Source organism: Felis catus, chromosome B3, assembly GCF_018350175.1.
Source record: "Felis catus isolate Fca126 chromosome B3, F.catus_Fca126_mat1.0, whole genome shotgun sequence".
Lineage (NCBI taxonomy): Eukaryota > Metazoa > Chordata > Mammalia > Carnivora > Felidae > Felis > Felis catus.
This window is the reverse complement of record NC_058373.1, coordinates 20,306,262-20,330,179: the sequence shown is the minus strand read 5'-3', so window position 1 is coordinate 20,330,179 and position 23,918 is coordinate 20,306,262. Positions and strand designations below refer to the sequence as shown.

At 36.3% G+C, this 23,918-nt stretch overlaps 1 protein-coding gene across 15 annotated transcripts in view; it reads right to left on the bottom strand.

Moving 5' to 3' along the window:
* Nucleotides 1-23,918, bottom strand: part of TJP1 (tight junction protein 1) — a 370,447-nt gene that overhangs the window by 44,274 nt on the left and 302,255 nt on the right. For all 15 annotated transcript variants that reach the window (XM_045058902.1, XM_045058903.1, XM_045058904.1 and 12 more), the window contains 6 exons: nucleotides 18,341-18,465; nucleotides 17,607-17,709; nucleotides 12,157-12,433; nucleotides 9,419-9,522; nucleotides 8,647-8,815; nucleotides 7,686-7,833 (listed from right to left, as the gene is read on the bottom strand). In XM_045058902.1, coding sequence (XP_044914837.1) covers nucleotides 7,686-7,833; nucleotides 8,647-8,815; nucleotides 9,419-9,522; nucleotides 12,157-12,433; nucleotides 17,607-17,709; nucleotides 18,341-18,465 — 926 coding nt within the window. The remainder of the gene's footprint in view (nucleotides 1-7,685; nucleotides 7,834-8,646; nucleotides 8,816-9,418; nucleotides 9,523-12,156; nucleotides 12,434-17,606; nucleotides 17,710-18,340; nucleotides 18,466-23,918) is intronic.

The window sequence follows — 23,918 nt, the reverse complement described above, 5'->3', positions numbered from 1 at the left end:
TGAGCCACCCAGGCGCCCCTGGACCTCAAGATCCTCTTAAGAGCATTTTTGTTTTCTCCTGGAGGGTAGGATATGGGGTTTATTTTCTGGATTTTTCATTTGTACATCAATCTAATGGTAGTGATCCACTGGTCTAGAAATTTTGGGTTGATTAAAAACCCTATAGAAGACAGCTGTTAGACAAAGTGAAACAGTCTCTGAAGAGCTTTTACAGTTCATGTAAATGAACTCATTGTAAACAGAGCCTTCTTTAAGTCTTACCCAGTTAACTGTGTAAATAGGGTGGCAGACTAACATACACACTGTCAGATCAGCAAGGAGCAACAACTTGTTTTAAGTGAAAAACTTCAGGTGTAAAATCACAACTGTTAAGGCCTATGGGCAGAGGGCAGAGGACAGGCAGCTTGGTCAGGGGCTCCCCCTGTGGGTTCTGGGGTGTGTCTCCTCAGCAGGCCCCTCTAGCACATAGCAGTCAGCAGTTTCCCCCAGTGACTCCCTAGGATAGTTGTGTGCAAGGTGTCTATCTAATAAGACACTTGCCCATGAACTCCTTTTCCAAACATTTTGGAGGGAAAATTTCCTGCCAAGCTCTTCTGAGAACACACCACAGCCAAATTCTCTGCCATTCAGTAAGCCATGGGCGTGCCCTCTCCAAGCAGGCTGGCTCTCACCCTAGGGATGGGTGGGGGAGCCTCTTCCTTGGGCACTCCATATCAGCACCAGGGGTAGTGGCTGCTCCTCATACCTGATTCTGATATTTAGAGTTCTCTCAGCTTCTTACTAGCTAATCCTTTGTTACTCCAATCTTTTTCTATTTAATCTATTTACATTAAACTTGCTAGGTTCACTCCAAGCTTGACTTGCTGTCTTGATTGGACCCTGTCTGACAAAACATGCCAGATGGCCCATTCTTCATGAAGCTTTCTTTCATACTTCTGGCTCCCAAACACCTTCCCAAATGACTGTTCAGTAATGCCTTATTTTAAAAATGACCTTAATATAGGAAATAAACTTGAGGGTGAACAGTCACTCCAGTAAAACATCCTTTTATCACACCAATTCCAAATTCCCATTACATACTAAATGACTTATCCTAAAAAATGAAGTTATACTTTCTTTTCAGAAACTCATTTATTGCATAAAGGGAGGCAAGACCTTCAGAACTTAGGATGAAAACAAAAACTAGGTACTAATTCCTTTAGAGGCTACTGGACTATCTCAGCCATAATTAACAATAAAGACATGTTAAGAAACTAACCTAACCATACCCCACAGTTTTTCTCCATTGACAGAATAGGTCAGCATGGAGGGTTGGAAGACACCTGAGAAAGAAAAACTAAAGGCACACTCAAATCATTCTGACTATTTAGAATGCTGCAATCACTGTTAATTTTCTAAATTTTATATGGAAACAAATAGGTATTTATACATTGCAGTTCCTCCTTCATAGCAATAAAAAAAAAAATTAATGATCTCTCTCTGCATGGCACATACAGAATTCTAGGGATGACAAAGGCAGAGAGATGCAGAGAAGAGACTCTAAGCTGGTCCTGGAATACAGAAATTAAGGGTAGTATGCCGAGAAATAGTTACTTTATACCAATTTTGCCATATTTATAAGCTAATTTCCCACAACTTAAGTTTATTCTTTACACACTATAATCTATTTTCTAGAAATACATGTGTGTGTGTGTGTATGCTTTTGAAGAAAATCTGAGTATCTATATTGCTCATTTTGGCAAATGGCTTTTAGGTAATAATCCAGATACTTATTTTTATACAGTTTATCATTTTGTACAGAGTTTCTCTCCCATCTTACATGTTCATTATTATGATGATGACTAACCTAGTGCATCTGATTTCAGACAGTATGATTTTTGCAGAAATGTGTAATTTTTAATAATGAGAAAGACTAAGAAAGAGCTTTTTAAAATTTAAGGATAGCTTTGTTAGGCCATCTTTGGTGGTATAATGATTATCAGGTACTTAGATTAATATTTAGAGTCAAACAATCTTCTGACTGAGTGGAATGTCTGGTTGATTTATAACAAGGGATCAATGTTGCGACACTCTCTTCATTTTTTACTAAGGTTCTCTCCCAAGGACAAGAGAAGATCGTTATCTGTAAGTAAGATTTTTCATTCATTTACTATTTTTAATATGTTACCAAGTGGAGAGTCTATTTTTAAATATCATATTTTATGTTTTATATTGTACTTGTGTAAGAGCTGATGAACAAAATTCATACTTTTACTTTTTAAATTGTGGGATAAAGTATAATATTTAAGCTTGCTTTTATGCCATTAGATTCATATTCTCTTAGGAGTTAAAATTATTCAGCAATCATTGAGCACACATATTATTACACTTGGGTTGCTAGTTAATTACTAGAGAAGTGCATCAACTATGGTCTTCCCTTGGCCTGGCCTCCTTAGAAAGCATATCAAAAACAAAACCTCAGATTGGAATTTTAACCTGGTAACCTAAAATTCCCAAGGACTGAAAACAAGTTGGCTCTTATTTAAGTAACAGAAGTTCAGGATGGGTCATCAATATTCCACTCATTTCGAAACATTAGACAAAGAATCTCAGCAAAAGAACAAACAAAAAAAAAAAAAACAAAAAAAAAACCCCAAAACCAATTCAAGTAATAAACAACTTCTTAAAAAACTTTCACATTTTCTCTCATGAAACAATTTTTTCCAAAACAGAAGAAAATACTTCTTAGAACTCCAATCACTGTCTCCTTTACTCTTGTGATCCAGCATCCAGCTGTTATTTCAACAAGTTGAGAAACGGCACGTTATTTCTTATTCTACAATAATCTTCATCTGGAGGGCTCTTTCTTACTCATTTCAAGATGAGGTCACTTTAGAGAAGCCTTCTTCTCTGATCATGTTATCTAATATTGTCCCCTCCGCCTTCACTATCGTACTACCCTCATTTTTTCTTTATAGTACTTACCACTAATGGAATAATTTCCATTAGTCTGATGGAAAGTGAAATGTATTTTTCAAACTTACTTATCTGCTTTTTTCACTCTGATATAAGCCTAAAGCTCTAGGACAGCAGGGATCTTGCCTAGTTTGTTGAGGGAAAATTTATAATCATATACTGATAACATATACATGGTATCAATAAATATATAATATGGTAAGAATCAGCAGGATAATGTCAAAATTACTGGCAAAAAAAAAGATCTTTCAACATTCACTCTACTGTAGAAAGTTCACTGTGCTGCATCAACTCACAACCAACTCCCTTAGTCCAGCTGGAAGGCATAGAATCCATGGGAAAGAAGTGATCAATTAATTTCATTGAGATACTTCAAGAATTATCTTTCTACCTGGCCCTTTCTATCTTTCACAGAGGAGAAACCAAAAACAAACAAATAAACATGAAGGACTTCAAATGAAAAATAAAGCAGTATTTATACCAAATTAATTGCCAATATTATCACATGTAAATCTTGTCCTGAATAAAGCATCTATTAAATTGGAGATAATAAAACGCTTTTAAAGAACTAAAACCAAAGATCAGAAAACAAAATCCGAAATTCGCTAATCAGAAAATGGGCACTTCTCGACATTTTACAATAGTAAAAAAAAAAAAAACGTACAACTGATACATGTAAATGTCTCAATAATTTTTAGCCAACTGGCAAAGTTCCAGAGAACCAAGCAGTATTTGAAAGAGACTATATATTCTAGAATTAAAGAATATTTACAGTCCTCTAGAATCAAATAATTATGGAAGATAACGGAAAATGTAAAATATGTAAAGAAAAAAAGATCTTTAAAAGTCAATACTTCTCTAAGGTATTTAAGCAGATACATTATATGCCCTATTTGCATAGGTATTAGGATTTATTGGCACTCTTGGAGAAACAGATCATGAGCTCAATTCAACCCTGTATAGTCAAAGGCTGATAGAAAAGGTGGACTGTATAGGTAAAAGGTTTTTATCCCAAATATATCAGCTTAATGGGGCTCAACACTTGGATTTGTCTACAAATTTCTCATTTGTAAAATTCAATTTTACTATCACATATTTACTATATCATAACCCATTATCAATACTGATACCACTAACTTTCAGAATTTAGGGGGAGCATTTTCTCTCAGGAGAAATAATGAATAAAGAGAATATTTGAAAATTTTACAAAGTTTCAATCTTTTTAAGACAATGCTTGCAAGTACCTCAAAAGCAACCATTTTTATAAAATGAATATGCTAAATATAAATTAAACCTTTTCTATTTGTTATAATACATTCCCTAAAAACTTTAGACAACTTAGGCCTTAAATAAACTTAGTTTATGGAATGACTGAGTCTAATATAAAACATAATCTTTATAATCCAAATGTTCCACAATTCAACATTATTTTAATTAGTCTCAGCTTTTACTACAGTAGAATTTTTTCAATACTGAACCTGCTTATGATAATCAGTAGCACCACAGTCACCTTTATTATAAAGCTGATAGAACAGAACAAAAAAGGTAAACATATGTTGTCACTCTAGGGAGAAAAGTCATAAAATGGATTGGTGTAATTAAATGTTAGTAGGGACAGGAAACTATATGACCAAAGAGAGGCTTAGAACATACCCTGCAAGTCAAATACTCAGTTATGTAGGGACCACAGTGAGATCAGCGAAAAGAATCTTCTCTGTGAGAGCTACCTTGTGAACATGAAACAGTGGCACAAGTCTTGGGGTCTCTCAGTATCCCAAGTTCCTAGAACAAGTCTTGGCCCAGAAGGGGCTCTGAAACATCACTGAATAAAATATAAAACAAACCTGGCAACACGCATCAAGATGTAAGAAAATCACTGTAGTAATTCTCTCTATATATAATTTTTTAGTTCAATAATGCCGATTTTAACATTCTAGACCAGGGATTGGCAAACGTTTTCCTTATATGACTCTGTGAGCCATACAGTCTCTCTTGCAACTTCTCAATTATGCCATTATAGGAGTGGTTCCAATAAAACTTTATTTGCAAAATCAAGCAGCAGGTTGTATTTGGCCTGCAAGTTGTAGTGTGCCAACCCCTGTTCTGGATAACAGTAAGGGTGCATTGCTCATCTACTTATGAAGAAACAAGCTAATGGGCTTTTCTCAAGAGCTCTGTCCACAACGTTTGCTCTCTCAGAAAAGAACATCACACAGAACTCAAGTAGGTCATGAGAATAATGGAATACAGAACCCATGGTGTTTTTACTAGAATTTTACTTTTAAATTTTTTTTTTTCAACGTTTATTATTTTTGGGACAGAGAGAGACAGAGCATGAACGGGGGAGGGGCAGAGAGAGAGGGAGACACAGAATCGGAAACAGGCTCTAGGCTCTGAGCCATCAGCCCAGAGCCTGACGCGGGGCTCGAACTCACGGACCGCGAGATCGTGACCTGGCTGAAGTCGGACGCTTAACCGACTGCGCCACCCAGGCGCCCCTAGAATTTTACTTTTAAAGAACACCTAAACTGTTTCTCAAAACACAGGATAATCCTCCACAACTCCACAGTTATTTGTATTTTAACATGAACTTTAGAAGAAAAAATGAAATCTTTAAGCAACTGGTACTATTGTACATCTTGAATGTGTGAAGGTCACTGAATTTTCAGAAATTAAATTCTTAGCACAAGAATTTGGAAATAATCTGAAGACTTCTGGCCTTCTGTATGTGAAGTACTATCTTTTCTTTAGTATGTACCACATGTCCTAACCAGAAGTTCCCAAATTTGGTAGTGCACAGTAGAGGATGATATCAGAAACCTAAGAACAAACAAACAAACAAACTGTATTCTCCACCTCCACCTGAGAACACAGCCTAGGATTCTGTATTTTTAAAAGATCTCATATAACTCGTGTGACCCATAAGGATACCTGAGGTTCCCAGTTAAAACACCTCAACGTAATTTTTTGTTAAAATGTTTAAAAAAACAAAACAAATCTCTTTAACTTTTAAGTTACGAATGCCAAGTGTTTAGGAAATCTTAATGAAAAAAAGTCAGCATCAAAAAAACTTTTTAAGATTTAGAATTTGCTCACAAAAAAAACTAACAGCCAAAATGTAGATGATTCTTTTTTTTTTTAAGGAAAATCATATCCAAATTTCTTGACACCAGCATGGTTTCTAGGTGAGAGAAATGTGTTAAAATTATAGCTACTCCCATGAATCATCCAAGGGTGTGATTTATATCACAGTGTGTGTTTGTGTGTGTGGTTGCAGCGATCCTTTCCCAGGTAACATCTATGCTATGTCAAGAAGAGTTTTAGAACTAATATATTAACTTGAAGCAGTTAAAAATAACAATCAGTTGTATCAGTTATAAGGTAAGCCAGGATGGCATATGATGTACTATAATATTTTTTAAAAAAATCATTATGGGGCACCTGGGTGGCTCAGTTGGTTAAGCATCCAACTTCGACTCAGGTCATGAGCTCATAGTTCGTGGGTTCGAGCCGCGCGTCGGGCTCTGTGCTGACAGCTCAGACCCTGGAGCCTGCTTCAGGTTTTGTGTCTCCCTCTCTCTCTGCCTCTCCCATGCTTGTGCTCTGTCTCTCTCTCTCTCTCTCAAAAATAAACATTAAAATAAGTAAGTAAATAAATATTACAACCTTAAAATAAAGATCAGAGTTAATATAATTTATAAAACTAAAATTTGAAATTTAAAGAGAATTCGCTTCATAAATCTCTAAAACCAGCAGTGAAAAATAATGATCATTATGGTTTTTAAAGATCTTCAAAAAGTTTTCTTCTGGCTACACACTCCTCCTTTCTCTGGTTACTTCTTCCTTGCCTCCTCACCTTCCTCAAAGAATACACTGCCTCCAGTCTAATATCTTGGCCTTCCCTCCACATTGTTTTTCTTAGTAACTTTAATGACTTCTATGGCTTGAGCTAACACCTCCATGCAAGTAAGTCCCAAATTAATCTCTAACCCTAAAATGTTCAGCTCAAATTTTCAAGTGCCTCCAGCAGATCTTCATATGGATTATTACAGAACCATAAATCAGTTGGTGGCCTACAGAGCCCTGGGAATATCCACAAATTTTATGTAAAATGCCAAATGTTTATGTGTACATGTGTACTATTCTAGAAATAAGGGTCATAATTTTCAGATTCTCAACTGTATATGCAACCCCAAAGACCATGTAAACTCAGGTAAGTCACATACTACTAACATACCAGACTCTTTGGCATAAATACCAGACTGTTTTTTTAAGAGGGAAAACAAAGTCCGGGTTAAAGTGTCTAGGAAAGGGCTGCTAATATGTTTAACTTTCCCAAGCAGTATATTCTTTTAGCTGGCTAGCATCTTCTTATGCAGTGGGGATCAGCAAACTGCAGCTGTATGGCCAAGTGTTTTTCATAAAGTTTTATTGGAACACTACCCTGTCTGTTCATTTACATATTATCTACAGTTACACTTCTGTGCTACAGAGTAGTGATAAGAAATTATATGGCTTACATACTTAAAATATTTACCACTTCACCCTTTAGGAAGATTAACTGACCTATGTTTTTCTAGGTAATCCCTAAATTAATTAAAAAAAAAAAAAAACAAAAACTTCCAACCTAATCTTAATAAAAGAAAATCTATCTTCTAGTTTTATTTGTAAGCAATACCAGAAACATGTATCAAGCACACGTAACTATTTTAACAACAGAGTGTGATTACCTGCCACTGCTGGGCTGCTGTGGAGAGTGTCTGGAATGATCAGAAGGCTCTGACCGTTGGTCAGGTGATCGTGACCGGCTGTGGCGGGGAGGTCTGTCATGTGATCGACCAGAATGATCTGATGCCAGTGACTGAATTTCTGAAATGTCTGTTAAGTAAAAGGGTGCTTTTTATTTTCCCATGAAATGATCATAGTAAAATAATGTAAAATGTAAGATACTCCAATGATAATGAATATAAGCTACTAAATATAATTTCATATAAAATGGTTGATTTAAGCATTAACTTCATCAACCACTGATTAATAATGGTGAGCTGCCTACAAAACAAAAAGGACAGTGACAACATGGATGTGGACCTCAAAGGCATATGGTAAATAAGTCAGAGAAAGACAAAAAAAAACCCAGAAAACAACCCACAAAAAGCAAAAATACAAACCCACACAACCACCAAACTCACAGAAAAAGAAATCAGATTTGTGGTTACCAGAGAGGGTGGGGGGAGGGGCAAAAGGAAACTGGAGGAAGGTCCAGACTTTCAGTTATAAGATAAATGAGCACCAGGGAAGAAATGTACAATAGATGATAATAGCTAACACTGCTATAGGATATATGAAGTTAAGAGACTAGATCCTAAGAGTTCTCATCACATGGAAAAATCTTTTTTTTTTCTTTTATCTACAGGAGAAGATAAAAGATGTTAACTAAACATATTGTGGTGATCATTTCACAATAGATGTAAATCAAACCATCATGCTGTGTACCTTAAACTTCCACATTTCTCAATAAAACTAGGAAAAATGTAATTAAAATTAAGCCCTCCACTCCCAGTATATATATTTGTAATTCTTAGGTTCTGAAGGTGTCTGGCTCGTAGAAAATTATTTCATTCAAACATATCAAATCTTCCTACTACTTTAACAGGTTACTTAAAGGGATTCTCCAAACAGAACTATACTCACCATCTCTCTCAGAGGCATTAGCAGAATGGATACTGTCAGAAAGATCAGGGACATTCAACAGGGTAGCTCGTTCATCTCTCTGAACTACCATTTTTAACTTGCCTTTAGACCTTTCTATCAATGTCTTTGCATCTGTCAGTGACATATTTTCTGTCACGGTACCATTTATCTGCAACAGAAAAAAAAAAAAAACCTCTAAGTTGAAAGTAAATGATAAAAATACAAATGTTAACTTAATATTATGAAACAGGAATATTTAAATTACTCCTTGGCTTGCTGTAAGAACCAAAATTAGTCCTTTCACAATATCAAAGTACTCCTCTTTCCTGAAATAAAATCTTTACTACGCTGTTGCTATGTCAGAAAACCCGAATTAGTATCTCTGAGCCAATCCCCAAAAGCCTGTCACTTTCTATTACTTATAAGGAAACAAACAAAACAAACATTTTAATAATATTTAGAGTAGTTATCAAAACCACTTATTGTGTAAGACTAGACATATCTACCTACAAAGTAGTTCCTAACAGTGAAGGATATTCATTTGTAATGATTAATTTGCTCAGAATGACTCCATGCCTAAAGAAAAATATCCATGTTGACACATAATAACGGACAAACCATTTTTGTCCATTAAAAATGACAAACCATCCAGTGCCCCAAACATTGATTTTTAATTTTGGCAAAATTGCTTCAAACATGAGCAGAAACTATATGGTTACACTAGAATTTGTTTTCTACTTCAGTTCATTAAAATGTAAGAATATGACTATACCTTTAATACAACATCGCCTTCTTGAATATTGCCATCTCTTGCTGCCAAACTATCTTGTGAAATTTCCTTCACAAATATATGACTGGCCAATCGAAGACCATATTCTGAAATAACATATTTAAATGTCTTTAGCGTAAACCACACACTCTAAAAGTATAATAATCATTACCACACTGAGTTTTTAAGTACGATCAACAGCAAGAAATTATTCTTAGTCACCCTGCAAAGATGTCATTTCCTCTAATCATCAAAAAGTGTGCACTGCCAATGTGAAAGTAAAGAAAGTCTATGATCCAAGCAGAAGACTGACATACTTATTCCAATTTTTACTCAGAAAGGGGAAAGGAAGAAAAAAAAAACCCCAAGCCTGAAGAGAAGACCATTTCTTCCTATGTTGTATTAAACTAGCTTCTCAGAAGGTTTAATGAATACACTTCTAAAAAGTGAACTGCTTGAGGTTGGAAAAACTCTGGAAAGGTTGACAATTTTAATGACGACTTGTATTACTAAGCATACACTGTTTTGTTTTCCCCAATTTCCCAGAGCAAAAGTTTTTCTGATTCTACACACCAGGCACTATTAACTATACACCATATACACTATATACCATATACACTATACACTATACTATTAACTATACACCAGGCACTATGGCTAAAAAGCAGCGAATGAGACAGAGGCCCTACACTCTGGCAACAGTCAGTAGGGGCAAATGTAAGTGTGAGGAAGAGTTCATACAAAGGCAATATAGGATTCAGTGTCCAGTACAGAGCCAGAGAGGAAGAAATACTAAAGCAGAAATACTACTAAACCAGAAGGATTAGGGTACACCTGTGAATGTGTATGCGGGGTGGGAGGTGGTAGAGACAGAATGGTTACAAACAAATGTCCCAAAAGGTATGAAGGAACAGTCATAACTGTTAGGGTAGCTAGGACTGAGGAGTAACTAAGAGAGATGCGAAAGAATAACAAATGTCACAGAAGATCCTTTAACTCTATGAAGGTGTCTGCAGAATTGACTGGAAGGGATCCAGAGACTAGTTTCTGAGACTCATTATGTCCACTTAAGAGATGATAGTTATTCACCACACCAAAAAAAAAAAACAAAAAAAAGTAACTCTGAGGTAACTAAGTAAATACATGTCAATGCACGTAAATGCCCGATGTCATAAACTTGACTGTGATCATTTTATAATGTATACATGTATCAAATCATGTTATATACCTTAAATATATATAACTTTATATATTTATATATAATGTCAATTACACCTCAATCAAGCTGAAAGAAAAAAAGATTACAGTAGCATGGATGAGGGAGGTGGTGGTGATAATGGAGAAAGGCAGAAGTGGGAGGTTATTTAACAATGGTATTGAGGAAGTTACAATATATTAACTGGGTACAGGGAAGTGAGGAAAAAAGAGATGTCAAGGATAAGTACAATGTTTTCCATAACTGGCACGAGAAACTGGGTAGATGAGAATATATCTAATGAGCAACTTCATAAGAAAACACAAAAATTTTATGAGGAAGGTAGGAGTTTTGCTTGAGGTATGTTAAGTCTGAGGGAGCTACGTGAAATACTGAAGTCAATATGCCTAACAGCTGGCACGCACAACTACACAGACTTGGGCTGGAGAAATAAGTTTTGCCATCAGCAGCAGCTAACTGAGACAATGAGCAGATGCAATTGCCTAAAGAGGTTACGTTGAAGGGAAAAAAGAGATTCTAGAATAGAAATCTATGGAAGATTAAAGGGTAGGATGAGAAGGAGCCTGCAAAGGATACGTAAGGGGGTGAGAGATCCAAAAGAACACAGTATTACTGAAGTCAAGAGAAGACGTTATTTCAAAATATAGGAAGTGGTTAACACTATGGAAAATGGTACTGAAAAGGCAAGTAAAATAAAGACTGAAAATTTCTACTGGGTTTATTTAGTTTTAACAGCTTTGGGAGCAAGGTGTAACAGATACCAGGTCAGAGAGGGTTGACGAATGAGTGGCAAAATGAAGTAGAAACAGCAAGGGTAGACAGTTTGAGATGTCCACAGTTCTTGGGGAGCAAGAACTAGAAAAAAGGTCTGTCAGGTGCTGGTATAGCAGATCAAAGCAAGCCTACATGATATTCTTAGTATAACACCTTTTCACCAAAATGATCAGTCACAGATGCTTGCCTGCATTTGAGACATGTCCACAGGACGAGGTCACAATCGCATTCATTCTTATCAAATTTGATTAAGTAAGGAGAAGTGGCTAGCTTCAGTTTAAAGAAGTCCTGCATTATAGAGAAATGCCCTATCAGGGGTTCCTTCCCCTTAATCTCTTCATTTAAAAAGAAGTCTGCCCCCCTTCCCAAAAAGCCCCAAGATTTCTTCCAATGGTTATGCTACTACTGATCCTAACAGCTAAGTAAAACACTGAAATTCAGCTTGGTACTGGTGTGACATTTGTTAGCATAATTTGTATTTGGCTATTCTAACCACAACAAGAAATTCAAAATCCCAACTACTGGACAATTTATTTGAAGTACGATCTGCTGCACCAAATTAATTCATGAAGAGAAAAGTAGATGATCCCTGAAGCCTGCTATAACGGGATAGGACTTATGGCAACAGGACACAACAATGAAGATAACAAAAGACAACAAAAACGAGGATAGGAAAGGGCAGCAATTTCACTCATCAAAATTAGTGTTAACATTTTCATGTGAAAATGATAAACAAGTTGGTAGAGAATACCTTCATTTTTCCGGGATTTCACCAATGTGACTTTGGTGGGTTTGGCAGGCTGACTGGAGGCCACAGATCGCCTATCAGACCGTGGGGACAAACTCCTCTCTCTGCTTGCACTTCTATCCCTTGCCCAACTCTTCTCACTCCTTCTACTGACCAGACCTCCACGGCTGCTTCTCGGATCATGGACCTCCTCATCATAACTATCATCTTCTTTTTCAGATACAGGTTCAGGATCAGGACGACTAACTGGTATCTGAACTTTCTTCTTCCTCCTAATGGTCTACAAATAAAGATTACAAAAAAAGCTGATTGATTTCTACACACACTTTTAGTTCTTAAGAGAAAGGAAAATTATGTTTTTCTGGTCCTATGTCAAATAAATTCATTATGAATCAGAGAGACAAAATACACAAAAAATTGTAAGAAATTACTAGAGAATACATTTCCATAATGGTTATGTTTTCTGCTCTCTTGACAAACAGATCTGTTTAAGAACCAAATTTGGAATAGTGAGCCTAATAAAGTCCTTAGTTACTTAATTTAGAAAGATTGTTTAGGTGTAATAATCACAAGCTTAAAGAGAAACTAGTAATTGTTAGTGATTTGGATAAAGGATGGGGCAGTGTACTCTAATACCATCAAATACACCGTTAGTTGCTACCAAGACCATCGCAAACTTGTAAGCCCAACTTGACTCCTTGAAATTTTCAGAATCCATCAGTATCAAGGCCCACAACTATCCTACTAAAACTCTTAATGGATAAATTTACTGTACCTCCTCCACATTAACATTCAACTTCTTAAGTTGGAGCTAATACTTTACCAATATAAACTGTTCAGTTTCTGTATCTCTCCAATTTCTATTGTTGGTATAAATCCCTTCTTCTGGCTTTCTTTCCTCAATGACTGCTATGTGGTTCAATTTCCCCTGGCCATTTATTTCCTTTACTTTCTGCAAGTTCAAGATCTATAAGCATTACCTTCTGATTGTGTGGCCTCTTAATCCCTGGACTGCACTTGACTGTCTCATTCTGGTACACCCTCTATCTCATCAGAGATCTGCAAGATCTTTTTGGGGAACACTCCTTGATCTACTGAAACTTTTCTATGCCCATCTTTTTTATGATTCCTCCATTTTCTGTTCTCTCAGTCCACCAATTCTTTCCTGGTTTCACTTGTGCTGCTCCCAAGTTTGTGTGAGACGTCATGCTGTGATATTTAAATAACTTTCTTGTGACCTCTCAATCACCTGCCATGACAAACTTCAGTCCTATATTATCTTTACCTTCAGATGGCTGCATTTCCAAACTTTGCTGATTAGGTCCTCCATAAATTCATTTTACTTCACAGAATTCTTTTGCTTGTCAGTAATCCTTTCCTCCACCTCTTGCCTCTCTATGGAATTTGCTAACACAGGTATTCCAAAACTATTCTTCAAGATCCCAATCACTCAGCCTGACTTACACAGCTCAGCGCCACTTCACATCCCCTATATTCCAGATGGTTTTCAATACCTTATTTGTTTAGTCTTCCTTCCTTCAGGGTCCAAAGACCAAGTCGAACCTCTTTCTGTACAAACGAAATTCTCCCAAATGAGTTCTTATTCTTATCCCTACCCACCTCCAAGACTGTCCTCATCAACAACACCCCCTCAGGGTAACTTACAACTTTAATCTCTCCCTCAAATTTGTCCTCTACTACTAATCTGCTAATTAATCTTCTATTCCTCTGTCTTGCTATTCATTTCCAAGTTTTCTTATCTCCTCCCTTTCTTCAAAGGGCTGCTGTATCCTTAATAGTGCTTGTTGCTGCCTACTACCACCAAGGTCATCAGAGATGGCCCTTCTGAGGAAACAACACTGAAGCTGAAGCAGCAAGATGCCTATATGTGGCAAGGTCAGACAGCCAATGCCCTGTTGTGAATGTAGAGAAGGCTGCCTGTCCTTCCACAGCTCAGGCCCTTAGCAAGTAACAGTTACTATAAACATTCCTACCCGACTCTCTGCGTTTTAGTCTCACCTCTATTTCAATCTCCAACATACTGTTTTAGAAGCAATACTTTTGCTGTATTACTTTAAATCTTCAATTCCTCCCTAGTTATGTACAAACAAAAACAAAGTAACCAGATGAACACTCTGAGCTTTCCATGTCTTCCCCCAAGAGAGTGCCTACCATCTCTCTGGAAATCTACTGTACCTGAAACGCCTCTCATTCTCAGATGTGCATTATGGTTATGATTGTGGGTACCCGTCTATCCTATTAAGATTCAAGTTGTTTAGAGAAGGTCCTTGCCATGCATTTAACTGTACATATAATGAAATATTTGCAACCAGTAAGTGCTTAACTTATTGAAAAATATCCAATCCTGTTACAATTCTCCGTTTATATTATCGTTAATGGTTGTAAACTTACAAGAAGAGATTTAGAAGGTTTGGCAACTATCCTTGATTTTAACACTGAAAACTCTGAAACAAACTTAGGGGGAAATGCCTACTTCAATACAGTTTAGCTGACATAAAGATTCAAATGTAAAATAAAGCAATGAATTCTATACAAGTACTAGCATAAAATATAGGTTATACACTTTTATAACTGGTAAAAGGTAAAAGGCTTTTATAAGCCTGACACCAAAGGCAGAACCAACCAAGTGAACATCTGACAGACATGACAACATAAAAATGAAAACATTTCAATGTTGAAACAAAGTGATATAAAAACAAACCCCTCCAAAACAATCACCATAACAACCTACACTCAAAAAAAACAAATGGGTACACAATATATGCAGTATATATAACAAAAGGCTAATAATCCTAATATATACCACACCCTGGTACAACAATCATCCATATAAATGCTAAGGAATAAGCAAAGAAGAAACATAAATGGGCAGTATGTACACTACAACATGACCAAACTCATTTGTACTGTAAAATAGTTCATTTGAAATACTACGTCAGTCTGTTTGGCAAATATTTAAAAAGTGTTGCTGAAATTGGACTCTCAATACCCTATCATCTTTCTGAAGGGCTGGTGATGCGTATATCATTCATGCCCTCTGACTGAGAAGCCACTCCCAAGAAGTTATTCCTAAAAAGTAACTGAACAAGTAGGTAGAAACACAATGATCTTCAACACAGTATTTTTTTTTTTAATACTTGTGGAAACTGGACACTGAAATGCCCACCAATGAATGGGTTAGGTAAGCACGTACACACAGTGAAATGCTACATAACCACATGGAGATACACTGAAGTGCTCACAGACATTATCTCTAGGAGGTGTTTCTGCTCATACACTTCATAATGCTTTTTAAAGATGTTCAGAATTTTAGTAAAAATTATACACGCTCACTGTGTCATAAACTACTTCTAACTTCACTTATTGTTAAACTAAACTAAACCTATTTATGATAGTTATATTATCAAAGGACTTCTAACATTTTAGTTTAACAGAAAAGAAACAGTTTATTTAATACCCAGGGAGCTCTTGGTTAATGGAAGGAAAATCACATAAACAACCAACCACCTTAATGTAAGAACACAGGGAGGAAAACAGATCAGTAGATTGGGGAGGAAGGAAGAGGAGCTGATTATTCAGAAATGAAAAAAACAAAACTAAACAAAGCAAAAACAATGTATATAATGACCTTGAGGTTCTGGTTCTGGCTGGGGATGCGTTAAGAGTTTAGAAAGACATCTCACAATGAAAGACCACATTGTAAGACACTGGGGTTTTATTCTGCCTCTCCAAGTCACGTAGCTAAGTACAATCAGAGCAAAATCCATCCTTGAGCTGCCCCAAATCCTTTTCCTATTTCAAATACACTACAGGTTTTGGACCTACTTCTCATAAAATGATTTCTATGGGGAGAAGTCTATAGTGCAGAAATACAACTTTCTTAGATGCATTATCAATGTGGAATATGTATATTGAATATTTTGCATGGTGAACAAAACAGCTCAACATTTCAGAGGAACAGAGCTTAAAAAGTTGAGGTTACAGGTGAAGCTCACAACTCAGATACAGGAAGAAAACACCTAATTTACCTAAGGTGCTCACCTTTGAATATGCAGTTGAAAAATACTGAAAAATAGTAACAATGTTCAACATCAGCAGCTAAGGCAAGAATGCTAAAACTTACTCAATTTATAAAAATTAGCAATTTGCTTCTATAAATATTACAATCTCATGTTATAAAAACTTTAAAAACTCTACCACACACTAACCAGTAAGTATATGAACTGTGATTTAAAACTAACACTATAAGTGTAAAAATATGACTACAATGAAGTTGTGAAAATATATACCCAAAAGAAGATGTCTGTCATTTGGAATGCAGTAACTAAATAGTGGGTCTACTGCAATCTGAGAAAACTCTCACCTCATCAGCAAAGATACTGGTGCAGAAATAAACCATATGGCACAGCAGCCTAGACGATGGAAGAGGGCTTAACAAATGTGAAGTGCACAGTCTCAGGGAATACACCTCCTAGCTCTCACCCAATCCCCAAAGTCAAAACAGGGCAGGCCTTCCCCTCACTTCCAGCCCTCTCCCTTCTTTTGGGTCCACTGTGGTTCTGAGTGTCTGCTGGGAAGTAGCAAAGTTCTCAACAGACAAGGCAGGACAATCCATCTAGCTGCCTACCCAGCCTCCTCCTCCTGTTCTTTATACCTGAACTAAGGGCTTAAAGCAGTGCCTTAATAAGTCCTTTCAGAGGCTAGATGGGCAGAATGGGGGAAGGAGCAAAGTGGGTAAAGTAGCTACTGTGTTCCTAAACATGGATATGATTTTAAACAGAACTGTCACATTAAATCTATGCTGTGCCACATCTGCTTAGTTTTAACTGTGATTTGAGACCAGTTATCAAGAGTTAACTGAACTTAAAAAAAAAAAAAAAAAGTGGCTTAGAGAAATAATGAAATAGAAGAAAGATTCTAGCTATATACTAAAACAGTAACATTAAAATGCACCCTCAACAACTCTACAAAGAAAATCTTACCACTTTCTCTCTCCTCAAACTGTATCACAGTAACAAGGAAAGTGGTTGATGATGTATGTGTTCAAGGGACAATGTAAAACTTGCCCATTAAACAAATCCTGTAACAGAAAACAGGGCTAAATATTTCAAACAGACTATATGCCAAGATTCAGTCTAACTTTAGAACTTAAAAGAGAAGGGAACATTAAGCCATAAAGAGGTGACCTTTCACCTTTCAATCACTGCCTTTCTTTTTCAATCGAAAAAAAATCCTAGTATCTAAACTTTGAGAAAATATATTTTCTGTGATAAAACATACCACCAGTATTAGAAGAAACACTTTTGTAAGCTAACTTTATAAGTACTGATCCAGTTATCGTTTTCTTAAAGGGGAAAGAGGAATTCAAACACCAGAAACATTTCAATGATAAAATTGATACTCTTACTAAAGTAAAGGTAAAAGATACTTACAATTTTTGCATTCTTCCCACTTTTTCTTAGTTGCTGAACAGCAAAAGCATGTTCAACATTATCCATTGAAACTCCATTAACCATTGCAACCCGGTCATTTTCCCTAAGGAAAAAAAGGCCACCAAAATTACATATTAGAAAAAAACATACAGACAGGTTTATGAATATACTTTCAAGATGGATAGTTCCACAATTTTGTGGATACTTTCAGATAATGTTACAATAATGTCAAATGATTTACTTTCCCATCTCCTACAACAACATTTAGGAAGTCACTAATCACAGGTCATTAATGTTTTTTAAATCTTTTGTTTTTACATAAGAGTAAACAGGTACCACAATACAAAAAATGATTTTTGGTAGTACAATTACAGGGCATAGCTGGAAAAGTTACTCCCTTTTAAAAAATAAAGTCCTTCTCAATCCAATTTTCTTTCAATCCTGACTATATGCTCACTTTTTGCTAGCTGGTAATCTTTTGCCTCTCTTTCTCTTGCTTATCTTAACTGAAAAAAAAGGACAAGATTAAGGGTAAGAGGTTCCTGAAGGCTAAATTCCACGCCAAACTGCGTAGCAGGTTTTTTTTTCACCATTTTTATTTTTACAGTGACTAGCTTTCCGTTTATGATAGACATAAATGGCAATATAAAAGAATGCACTAGCGCTATGTGCCAGTGACCAAGGGTAGGAACGGTGCTTGTAACATAGGCACCCAAAAGAGCAAATGCACTTACTGTAGCTGTCCTTCAGCAGGTCCCCCTTTCAGAACATCTGAGATTACTATTGACGTTTCCCCACTCTGAAAATGAGGATTATCTCTTCCACCAGATATTGCAATTCCAAATCCAAATCCAGGAGCCTAAGGTAATAATTATAGGAAAACAATGCCAGTACGAAAAATAACTATTCATTCTATCACACTCTATAATCTAAAAAAGTTTAGATATAAAAATTACAATCTTTTTTTTTATTATTTTTTTTTAACATTTATTTATTTTTGAGACAGAGAGAGACAGAGCATGAACGGGGGAGGGGCAGAGAGAGAGGGAGACACAGAATCAGAAGCAGGTTCCAGGCTCTGAGCCATCAGCCCAGAGCCCGACGCGGGGCTCGAACTCACGGACCGCGAGATCGTGACCTGAGCTGAAGTCGGATGCTCAACCGACTGAGCCACCCAGGCGCCCCTAAAAATTACAATCTTATTACACCTTACACCTATGATCCAAACACTTGGGTAGATTCATATCAGAATGATCTATCCTGGTATGGGAATGCATGTTCTAATAAATGCTGGACATAAAAGAATATTAAAAACCGACAATTACATGAGTGCTTTTTAAGTACTAAAATACATTTAAAAATTCTCAACACTGAAATCCTGGAATTTATTTTTGATTATCAAAAGGGTTCCTGAAGGTATTGGCAGTATACTAGTGTAACCATCACAAACACTGGCAACTAACTTATAGAATAAACAATTAGTATAAACATCTGATGCCATTTTGTATAATAAATCAACACCTGTGAAAATCAAATATGTTATTTCACCTTCCCTCAATTATGCTAAAAATATCTTTAGGAAGTAGTACATTATAATCATGTCTTACATGCACATTGCATATAACAGAAAGTAGAACCATATCAAACCTTTTAAAATATGTTTTTAATTAAAGGAAATAACACATGACATACTTCTAAATGAACTGAAAATCTTAGTCACAATGACTAAAGCCATACCAATACAAAAAAGAAATTCAAAATATTCCCAAGTTATTAAAAAATTAACTAATCTTAAAGAAATCCACACCATTCCCTTGAAATTAAATGAAGTATTCAGAGTTGTCTAAAGAAACATCAAATATTTTCCTAGGGTTCCAGAATCACTAAAGCAGAGGAGTATGTTTTCATATAACACTGTATTACACTATGTACTACAATCTAAACCACCTGAGGAGATAGGCTATCTAGTCCACAAGAGAGGAGACTATATCCACCACAGACTAGGCATATGTCATGACCTCCCCCCCTTCCTACCCCAAAGCCTACTGAAGTAACAGGAACGAAAAAAGAAAAACTCCTTAAAAAAGAATAAACACCAGTAATTCCACTTGTAGGTATATACCCCCCCAAAATGAAAACATGCCCATACAAAGACTTAAACCCAAATGTTCATAGCCTCATCATTTATAATAGCCAAAAAGGGAAAAACAACTCAAATATCCATCAACATGGATAATGTTTATTTATCCAAATATATAAATAAAAATGTGTACATCCATAAAATGGAATAGTATTTGCAGTAAAAGGAAATGAAGTAGTAGCACATGCTGTGAGAGAAGCCAATCACAAAAGACCATATACAGTATAATTTCATTCACAAGAAATGTTCAGAAAAGACAAATTCAAATTTGTACGTAGTGTTGTCTAAAACAAGGGATGGGAAAGGATGGAGAGACTGGGCAGTAATAGCTTATGGTACAGTATTTCTTTTTTAGGATAATGAAAATACTGAAGGAATGACTGGTGATGGTCATACAACTCTGTGAATATACTAAGAACCATCAAATTGTATGCTTTAAAGGGTGAGTTGGATGGTATGCAAATTATATTGCAATAAAGCTAATGCAAAAAATGGTTAATGCTGAAAAAAAAAACAAACAGGAAAACATCTAGCTAGCCAAAAACAATGGCATCTGTCTGAATCTGTCTCCTTATATATCTTCCCAAAATAATATAAGAACAAATCACTACACAAAACCATTCCCTTATTATAACTTGAAGACAGACAATATCCAAATTTCAAAACAGCCAGAAACAGGCCTAAAATTTCAAAAATAAATGATTAGCATGAAACACCTGTTAGCACAGCATTAGAAATATAAGAAACTACTTTACAGAACAAATTCAAATACATCTGAAAACCTACACGAACCAGACAATTCCCTAGGGAAATACTCAATTATTGAAATGATTCCATCAGAAATTAAAAATGCAATTTAAACAATGTAATTTCTGGAGAAGAAATAGAGAACATTATGAGGGAACTATCCCACAAAAAAAGCACCAGGAACAAGATGATTTCATAGGAGAATTCCACCAACTTCATGGAAGAATTCATAAGAGAATTCATAGGATGATTTCATAGAATTCATAGCCTCAAAGCTCCATATAACTCGTCCAGAGCACTGAAAATGAAGGAAAGCTTCTAAACTCTTTTTAAAAAGCAACTAGAATACTGGTATCTAACTCTGATAGTGACTGTCCATAAAGACAGAGCCCCACTACAAATATTAAAGCCCAACATGATTTATGTATATCTATCTATACAAAAAGTATTAAGCCAAAAAAGAGCAAACAGGGGGCATATAAATACTCCATGACAAAGGGATTTATTATAGGAATGCAAGATTGATATATAAGGAAATTCGCTGGTATCATATATCCTATTATTAAATTTCAATGGGAAAAATTTTTATGATTATATCCAAAGATCCTGAAAAGGACTTTGACAAAATCCAACATTCACTAATAAGAAATTTTAAAAAATGAAAGAAAATGCATTCAAGTGTAACATGTTGCTTTTTAGTAAATTACATGAAGAAATCCAGTTTCATATACAAATGTAATTTAAAAAAGGAAGAGTTATTTTAGTAGCCCTTTTAGGTAATTATGGATATTGTTTGATCTTAAACCAAAACTTGATATCAGTTTCTTAACAGTCGCAATGCACAATCTGAATACCAATAAATATTTTGTACTGTTACATGAATATCCATTGGCCAGTTTTACACTTTCAATGGATATTTCACCCATGATGATTTTATAACAGGATGCCTTAGTCATTTGAAAAGTACTTAAAGCAAATTATTCTGCTTTTTTTTTGTTTCTCCTTGGAAGAGGCTCAGACTATTTTTTTTTTTTTTAATGTTTATTTCTGAGACAGAGACACAGCATGAGTGGGGGAGGGGCAGAGAGAGAGAGAGAGAGGGAGACACAGAATCCAAAGCAGGCTCTAGGCTCCGAGCTGTCAGCACAGAGCCGGGCTCGAACTCACAAACCGTGAGATCATGACCCGAGCCAAAGTCAGTCGCTCAACCGACTGAGCCACCCAGGCGCCCCTAGACTCATCTTTTATTCTATGTACTTTTATATTGTTCATTTACATCTTGCTTGGTAATTCTTTCATTTAAAAATTTAAAAATAACACAAAAAAATTATAAAGAAATGCTGAAAATATCAGGAACTTTCGATGAGAAAGAGATGAGAAGATATTTTCCTTAAGGTTTTACTTGTGAGCCAGTCTAAGTGTAGTTTTTGGCTGCAGTGAACCAGGGTCGAAAACCTGGCCTGCACCACTGCTTCTGTGCAGCTCCAGCACTTAGTAAGGCAGGGAATTCCTGGATTAGTGCTTGCTACAGTTCATTTAATGATTACCCAGATGTCTGTGATCCCCAAATCTGGCTGGGGATGAGAATCATTTGAGAACAGTTTCAAAGTGCTTGCTGATGTACAACCCCCCACCTCATACCAATTAAATAAAACCGGAAGAGGGGAGCTGGCAAGCATTTTTTAAAAAGTGATTCTAATGGACAACCAGGGCTGAGAACCCCAGCCTTAAATGGTTTGTGAACTTCAGACCAGGTTGGTAATCAAGAACCTTCAAAGCTCTCTGAGGTACCTGGGCGGCTTGGTTGGTTAAGTGTCCGACTTCTGATTTTGGCTCAGGTCCTGATCTCACAGTTCATGAGATGGATCCCCACATCAGGCTCTGTGATGACAGCATGGAACCTTCTTGGGACCCTCTCTCTGCCCCTCCCCTGCTCGGGCATGTGCATTCTCTCTCTCTCTCATAATAAATAAATTAAGAAAAAAAATTCAAAGGTTTCAACTATTCCACACTTCCCCTTCCCTCTACCTTCACCATTGTCTTATTTGACCTTCTCAATAGGTTTCTTACCTCCACCTACTTACAATTTACCTTCCCTCATGTTTGAAGGGTTATCATTTTTTTTAAAGTTTATTTATTTTGAGAGAGAGAAAGAGAGAATGCATGTCAGCATGAGGAGGGGGAGGGGAAGAAGGAGAAGAGAGAGAGAGAAAGAGAGAGAGAGAGAGAGAGAGAGAGAAAGAGAGAGAGAGAGAGAGAGAGAGAGAGAATGAATGCCAAGCAGTCTCTGTACAGATAGTATAGAGCCCAATGTAGGGCTCAATTCTACAAACCGTGAGACCATGACCTGAGCCAAAATCAAGAGGTGGACGCTTAACCAATGGAACCACCCAGACATCCATGAAGAGTTACCATTGTAAAACAATCTAATCCTGTCATTCCATTGGCCATAGGTTCAAATTCTTTAGTATGAAGCATTGTGAAATACAACTCCAACTTGCTTCCCAGCACCCTAGTCTTTGCTCTAAACACACAGAACCACGAATACCTGCTTAAGCATGCCATACATTAGCAAACTCTATTTTGTATCTCCTCTCTACATCTAGGATTCCTTTAGCATCTCATCAGTCTTGCAAGTTTCAGTTCATTAAAATCCAAGTTTGGTGTCATCCCATTCATAAAACCAAACCACTTTTCCACTAGTAGAAGAGATATACACTTCTACTTAACAAATGGCACTGTAAAAAGCCTGGGGTATCAAGGCCCAGCCTGGGAGGGATTCACATACTCATCTACATATTCCAGCTAAGAACAACCCTGCAAGGGCCTAACACAAAGTGATTTGTCAACAATAACAAACTAGGGACTCAGCTGGTTAAGTGTCTGACTTCAGCTCAGGTGAGTTTAAGCCCTGTGTTGGGCTCTGTGTTGACAGCTCAGAGCCTGGAGCCTGGTTCGGATTCTGTGTCTCCCTCTCTCTCTGCCCCTCCCCTGTTCGTTCTCTGTCTCTCTCAAAAATAAATCAACATTAAAAAAAATTACAAAAAAACAATAACAAACTAAAACAAGTATATGATTAATTATTCAATTTAATTTTAATTAAATTCCCCTTTATAGAAAGCCGTCTTTTTTTAAACTAGCACTAATTTGAGCATTAGCAGCTCAGATTTCTAGAAAAATAAACAGCCATAGTATCATGGATTCTGAACCTTCCTGAATTCTCAAATAAAAACAAGCAGGGCAACTGCACGATAAATAAACAAACAAAAAAACCACAGACATTTACAACAAATCCAGGTAACCAATAAATGCTCTTCAGGTATAAAACACAAGCAGTCAGGGCTGAGCAACCAGCTATGAGACTTGTGTGTTCCCAATACCTACGTGGAAGGAAAGCCATACAGTGTCTGACATACCTAAGACCT